At 44.2% G+C, this 7677-nt stretch overlaps 1 protein-coding gene across 1 annotated transcript in view; it reads right to left on the bottom strand.

Annotated features, from left to right (window-relative positions):
* Window positions 1–5691: 5691 nt before the first annotated feature.
* XKR6 (XK related 6) overlaps window positions 5692–7677 on the bottom strand; it is a 204047-nt gene continuing 202061 nt past the window's right edge. The window contains exon 3 of the mRNA XM_075415034.1: window positions 5692–6735. Coding sequence (XP_075271149.1) covers window positions 5771–6735 — 965 coding nt within the window. The 3' untranslated portion in view covers window positions 5692–5770. The remainder of the gene's footprint in view (window positions 6736–7677) is intronic.

The following is a 7677-nucleotide window of genomic DNA, read 5'->3' as shown; positions in this document are numbered from 1 at the left end:
CGCTCATGGAGAAATAAGTGGATTGCAACAATCTCTAGCAGTACCCAAAGGTGTGGAAAGGCATTCTGCACACAGTGAAAGGTTTGCCCACGTCTATTTGGGATAGCCTCAAATCTTCTCCTTCAAACCAGGCTGAGATTCTCTGCACCAGAATACACCTGAGCTCCAAGGAAAAATGAAAACAGCAATCATAGCCCTGGGAAACTACCATCCCCAAAGCCCCAGGGCTTTAGACAGCTGCCAAAATAACAACATGCAAGCTTCAGCAAGCAAAGGGTACACAACGGAGTTCACATAATCCCTACCATCTAACATCAACTATCTCGGCTTTTATGGGGATTGGCATAGACCCTATTTTGTTGTGGTTATTTGGGCTTTTGTTTTCTGTTTTTTTTTTTTTGCATGACCATATTCGATCTGGATGGAATCCAGAGAAACGCTAACCCCGTAAAAGAAAAAATGATCCTAGAAAAGCCTGTCTCCACAATTTTCCGCTGACTCCGGTTTGTCTCTTGCCCAAGCTGCCCAGTAAGCAGGCACTAAAAGGTTTTGCAAATGCACAGTAGTAAGTTTTCCTTTTCAAAGCACCTCTGAGCTTCAATGAAATCATGCTGGATGGACCTCAGACCGCATTTTCTTCAGGAGGTTTAGTCATGCCGCAGGTACGTGGGTGACAGGTGTGTCATGCGTTTCTGTGTAGGGACGAGGAGCAGGGATAAATTGTGAAGTGAATCTTGTGTGCACAAAAACGTATCTGAAAACTGAGGGGTGATTGCTCCCTGAAAGTCAACAGCAATGCTCCCCTTTTGAGTGGCATCAGCCAGGTTTTAGCAGACCACTGACCAAAGCTTGAAATTAATTTTGTCCTGTTTCATCTAGTCAGCTACAAATAAAAATACATGCAAAAGACTGCTGACTTTTGGCAGGTGCGGAGAAGGACAGGGTGAAGCAGACAATCAGCTCCAATCCAAAATATAGATATTTACACTTGAAATTGGTGGCTCGCTTGCACTTGCCACTGGTAATTTTGCAACACTGGCTCATCTTCTGCAGTTCAGGTTGGATATGCTGTGGATGAAAAATGACTTATGTGGGTGGCAAAGCGTGACAAGGGCATGGACGGGGACCTGGTAATTCCTGTATTTCCATTGTTGATTTGGTCTGGTCTGAATCATTGCCGTCTCTAAATTAGCTGCCTACAGATGTATAACGCTATCACACTAAGCATGCCAGCCATCTGACATGGATGGAGGGATGGAGAGATGAGTTGACATCAGCATGATAAAAGTGATGCTGTTTGCAAAATAACCTCAGCAAAAAGAACAAGGTGAACTGAAAAATACCTTGTCCATTGAATCGGGCAGAAAGTAGAAAAATGCCAGATTGAAGCTGATGTACTCCACCAAGTCCTGAATCCTGGTTCGTGGCATATAGCTACATCTTTATTAGTAAATTCAGCACTGCCAGGATCCATTCTGGTCACAAAGCCAACTGACAAGTGCTGGCCACATCCACATGACCAAACTCTTTCACCCCTGATACAGAGTACCTGCACCCAAACTGCTGACTGGGGATGGTCTCTGGCCAGCGTCGATGCCTGTGCAAGCTCTTCCTGAGCCCAGGGCTCGTTGGAGTGGTTCAAAACCATGCCAGGGAAGGCTTGAACAATATAACAGCAGGGGTGGTGGAGCCCTCGTGCCCCGGCTTTGCCCTGGCATGGCATAGTTGGCTGGTTTAGATGATCCCAGGGTGAATCCAGCAGCACAGATCTGCCAGAGAGATTGACCACTGATCCTGTGAAGTGAATAAACATGGATTCAACCTTCTCCACGACAGTTTGAAAACCCTCTCATGCAGTGTCTTCTGGCAAGAAGGTGGGACATGGTATAACTAAGCTACAAGGGAGAAGGTGAGGAGTTAAAAACCAAGCGAAACCAAAACAAGTCACTGAACATCCTCCTGCCAAAGTGCACACCAAAAGTCAAAGAAACTCTGGGCAAAAAAAACAGGAGCCGAGGACTAGACTCTTAGCACTGGGATTAGTACCAATAAAGAGCTGGGGGTAACTTTAATCCCCGAGCTTTTAGCTTGGCAAAAGGCGCTGTTTGGCAACAAGATCACAGGCAATCCCAAGAGGAAATGCTCACCACACCGAACTGTCCACCATGAACTCGTTGGGCGTAGTGGCAGAGCACGTGCTTTACGTTAAGGCTGTAATGAAGTCCTTCAAAGAGAAATAGTTTTTCAGGGTTGACACAGGCTCTCACTGGAAATCTGTTGCTAAATCAAGATGCCAGTGGATATCACTCAAAGAAAGGACTAATAGCGGCAGCAGAAATTTTATGCAAATAAGCGTAATGAAACAGTCTTAACACACAGTGGAGGCACCTGCCTTCGTTGTTATCCATCCTACGAGCCGCGAAGAAGGAGGACTTTGGAGCAGGGGTGTGTCAAGCCCTTAGTCAAGCTGGTTTGACTGTGAAATATTAGCACTGCATTGAGAGGTAAGGTCACTTCTAGAGTATTTTGCCCCTCCACTCCCATAATGGGATGGAGAGGACGGCTGTTGGTGTGGTGGTCTTGAGCAAGGGTCCCATTCCTGAGGGAAGGCAGGCTGCAGATGCTCATGAGAGGCAACACTGAAGTGTCTCCTTCTCGACTCCTGATGAGTGTGCCTAGGCTCGTTGACTCATTTCACTGTCCCGGTGTGAAGCGGCAGGGTCTGGCTGGTCAGTGGGACCAGGGAGTGTGATCACATCTCCAAACCAGTTCTCAAGGTTGACAAGTTCGGGGAGTGGAACCTTCTTACGGTACTTTTGAAAATGAGGATGCTATCTCCTGGAGGAAAGGTCCTGGAGGAACAGCAGGGTTGTTTGTCATCCATTCCTTTCCCATGCTTATGCCAATGAAATGCAGATGTGTAGAGGAGATCTCTTCATGGAAGGACCAAGGAGAGTCTTTACACAGGGCACGAGTCTCAGGAAACTGGGAGTAAACCTACACTAGTCTTGAAGCTAAGTCAAAAGAAAGTCCTGGGATGAGCAATGCAGGTCTGTTGCTGGAGGATTGGCACCTCCGTGTTTTTGTGACTCAGTAGCTGGGGACAGCAAGTTCACTTCACAAATTACCTCTTTTTATGGAGACAGCATACTGATTAGGGAAGAAACAGGGTGAAATGTTAGTAGGACACTTGGGAATGGACTGGCTATGGGACACAGACAATGGAGAAGGGAAATGAAAGCTTTTCACAAATACATATAACTCTGTATGTGTGTATATATATGTATTTATGTGCACAGTAAACAAGGGACTGGGTATTTAGATAGGGGATGACAAGACAGAATCCCTCCCATTGCAAGAAAATGTGACCAATATATTCGTTGTAATCAGAGCCCAGAAATATTTGCCTGAAATGGAGTTTGACTGGGAATTACAGTACCAGTGACAATTTGGCTTCTTATAAACTTTGCCGTGTGTCTATAGTTTGGCGTGAATGAGTCCTGCCCTCCTTGAAAGGGACAGACACCAGTTAAAAGTTTTCTTTACAAAACAAAAATGAAAAAACTGAAGAAACCCCAACATTTTCTCAGAACACTGCAAAGGATCACTGAGTGAAAAAAATGTTTCTTTTCAGGTATATTCAGGCGAAGAAAGCAATCAGCTTCTTTAAACTGTTATATAAAATTGGTACTAGTTTCTTTAAATAGTGTCATAATTAAAAAAACCAACTGATTCCTCAAATTAAAAAAAAAAAATCATAATTAAAAAATATCCCCCCCCATGCTGATCTTCTCTTCAGAATAGATCAGCATGGGAGTTTTGCACCCTAGACAGTTACAGTATTTCTGGAATAAAAAATTGCAATTACACACATAAAATACTACAGCATTCACTTAAAAATATCTCATTTTGCTGTTGTTGTTTTTCCCCTAGAGGGATGGTGGGATTGAAAAGATGCCCTGAAACAGGAATATTCCTTTAAAGGAGCAATACTCTCGCAACGGAAGAGGGTCTTGAACAGACGCAAACCCGTGATTGAACTCGAAACAAGAGATTCCAGCACAGAAACAGAATTCGAGAGATGTGAATGTTCAGACACCGAGCGGGTTATTTGGAAATGTCAAGACAACCACACAGCCCTCGGCAGGTGACTGTCTAGGCTTTGCCATCAGTGGAGGTGGCAGCATCTCCTTGCGGTGAGCAGGCTAAGCTAAACCACGATGCTCTCGCTACGCTCTTGAGTTTCCTCTGGTGATGTTTCTCGCCATGTACTTACAGTAGAGGGTGACACGAGACAGTTTTTTATCAGCAAGTTCCCCACGTGTACCGAGTTGAAGAATTCTCAGCTAAATCACAACAACAACATCAACGAAAATACAAAGCACCAAATCATCTCGAGATGTGAGTCAGTTTACAGGTTATTACCGTTTGAAGAAGTTGGTTGGTTGTTTTGTTGTTGTTTGTTTGTTTGTTTGTTCTATCCCGATTTTCACATTTTGTTTTCCTTAAAAACAAAACAACAAAACAAAACAAAACAAAAAATCAAAACCCCAAACCCCCGAAATGGAACAAAGGATGCTTTACAATCACTTTAAGGCTCGCACTGAATGAGACATGACAGGTCTTACACGAGATCACAGATAGTACATGTATGCCTTTCACAGCCTTAAAATGATACAGTAGGTCAAATTATTTTGCCAGTCACTGATCAAGTATTGTGCCTTTAAATTGACTCGCTTTTTGCTACTATGCTGAGTTTTATTATTACTGAAATAGTTATTAGATATGTGTAAATGTACTTTAGTATAATGTTTTTGGTATATAAATTCAATGTTTGTGGATTTTTTGTTTTCCAGAAATCAAGGTGGCAGGCCTTATTCTGGGCTCAGACGGTTGTTATTTATTCCACTGCAGACAGTGGCGCATGAGCGTGTGCAATTGTTTGAAACAAGATCAGATACTGCATTGCCATATTAACCTGGTGCAAACAGACCATTAGGCGTGGCCCGTTTACACGAGGAAAACGGATACATGGTGGGATCGCATTTATAACACGGCTTGGTCAAGGCTCGCAGGCTTGGCCAAATGGTGTTGTAAATGCATTGCCAGATTGAGTTACAGACCTGATTTTGTCTTTCAACTGTTGGAAAAATCAGACTCCATTGGGGGTGTCTTGGCTTTGCTTTCTTATCTTTAGACATTTGGGGTTTTTCTGCTATATCCAATAAGAGCAACAGAATTTTTTTTTTCATACATTTCTCTCTTTTTGTTGTTGTTGTTAATTTTTTCCTTTTTTTTCTTTTTTTTTTTTTTGAATTTTAAGGTTTGTATTTCAGTTGGTTGTTTTATTCCTGGCATATAATCATCAAAGAGTTTTGCATGAGAAAGGTGACAGTACTTAATGAAACTCAGCACCTAAGGGCATAAGGCAGTTGTAGGTTTGTTTGTTTGTTTTTTTTATTTTTCAATCAGCACCAATCCCATAAATAATGTTCTACACTTGGTGTACGGTATAAAACTGATGTGGAGATGCCTCCTTCTCCACCTGTGAATCCTAGGTGTGGAAGTTGAAATACTGTTTCTTGTGTGTAAAAAACAAAAGAAAAGTTTTTCTTTTTGTTTTTACTTACAAAACATAGAGAATATCTTTTTTTTTATACATACAGCAACCAGAAAGAAAGCTTATCTGAAGGTTTGTGTTTGTTTCATGATCTGTGTTTACCGTAAACAAAAATAAGGTCCCCTCTTTTACTTTTGCTTTAAGGAGCTTTTAAAGTGAAGATTCATATTGTAGCAACTCATATAAGAGAGGTCCATCTCTATACCTAATACCTACAGCTGTGGGGGTGACATACTGGAGGATGTTGATAGTTCTTCTTAACCTCCTGTCTACAAAATGAGCATCCCATGCAGGATATCTTTTTCTTGGGATGTCAATCTTAATGAGAGGCCCCTCGGGGGGGTAGGGTCGCCCAGATGGAGTAGATGGTACCATTGCTCTCACCTGGAAAACGGGCAAGCAAGTGTCAGCTGTGAGTTCCTCCTGTTGCTCCGTGACCGCTCTGGTGGGCGTAGCCTGGGCCCCCCGGTACCCAGGGGTTTGGGGTGCCATGGGCTCAACATCGGGGGGCAAAGGAATGCCCCAGAGCAGCTCGGCGCAACAGGAGCTGACAAGGATCTTAGCTCTTGGCCCCATGGGATGCAGCACACCATAATATAACAGCATCAAAGCTATCCCAGCAGCAAAGCTAAGAAAGACACAACACAGTGCTGGCACGGCATATGAGTCAGTAGTTTCAGGATCTCTGTAAAAATACCAAAGGAGCGTCAAGGCAGCGTTCTCCGTCAGGACTACCGTGTAATACGCAAACATTCTGTATCGAGTCCGCCCTTCCTTGACATTAAACCAGCAGAAAATGTACACAATCCCTACCACCATGTTGAAGAGGATCTCCTCCCACTTAGACATGCAGAAATCTGTCCCACCATGGATGATCCAGAAAGCCATGGCACACCAATGGACCACTACAAAGATCCCAAAGTAGAGCTGGAAGATGGAAGCAAAGAGAGCAAAAGAAATAACTCGGGATGAGATGGTGAAGAGGCGCCAGAAGACATGGATGAGGGCCCCTCTGTAGCTCATACTCTTCTTGTCGTCCCTAGAGTCCCGAAGAAGCTTGTGATAGGAGGCTAGCACCCAAGCCAGGGACATCAGGGAGGCCACAGAGGACACACCTGCCGGAAGACACACAGATCCACTGAGTTAGACAGGAGGTTTGGTTGAAAACATCATCTGCTCACTAAATTATTGCATCTGGGGCAGGCTCAGCAGCCCAAAGGTTCAACTCACGTCAGGTGGTCCTTACAGTCTAAAGGAGAGAAATACAGAAATATCAGTGTAGGAATTGGAAACGATGCTGTATTCAGGAGTTCTCTGACACATTATGCTTATCTTCATGAGCCATTGGCTCTGCCACCCACCCCACCTCTTCTCTTCTTACAGGGATCAGCCTCTCATCCTGATTAGATCCACGCTTGAGAATTTGAAATCCAGATCCCATCTAAATGCCGCAGCCCGAGTATGAAGGTTACTTTCTGTAGAAAGGTGTCTCTCCTGGAGTGCACCATAGCGAGAGCAGGACATCTATATTCTTTGTACCTGCATGGCTCTTTTTTATTCTAAAATACTTTCGTACAAGCAACATTCACATTGACTTGTACTTGATTCTGCCTCAATGAGAAATTCCCATTTGCATTTGCCTTCGTGAAAAATAGGCAGTTGGTCATTTTTTTGGTCACCCTGTGGTCCCATGCAGATGAATATACAAATACAGAGAACTTCAAGACTCATCAGTACCCTCCAAATGGTCCCGAAACAAAGGATCTCATCCCTCCAGCCTCTCCCCTGCCCTGTTTCCAGATTGGACTGAAGACCTATATTGGAGGAAGCTTATCTCCAGCCTTGTCTCCTGGATGGACCACAGATCCAAGCTGCAGTTGGGTCTCCAGCCCCATCTCCCGCCCTGTCTCATTCTGCTCCTGGTGGGACCCCCTGGAGGGACCTCAGATCTGGTCCATCCCCTTGCCTTGTCTGGGACTGTGGAGGGAGCTTTTACCAGCATGCAGCTCTGCCCAGTGCACTCAGACCCTGCAGAACTGCTCCCATCGGTGAGGGCA

The sequence above is a fragment of the Opisthocomus hoazin genome, chromosome 2 (assembly GCF_030867145.1).
Source record: "Opisthocomus hoazin isolate bOpiHoa1 chromosome 2, bOpiHoa1.hap1, whole genome shotgun sequence".
NCBI lineage: Eukaryota > Metazoa > Chordata > Aves > Opisthocomiformes > Opisthocomidae > Opisthocomus > Opisthocomus hoazin.
Note: the sequence above shows the minus strand (reverse complement) of the source record. Positions and strands in the feature narration are given on the sequence as shown.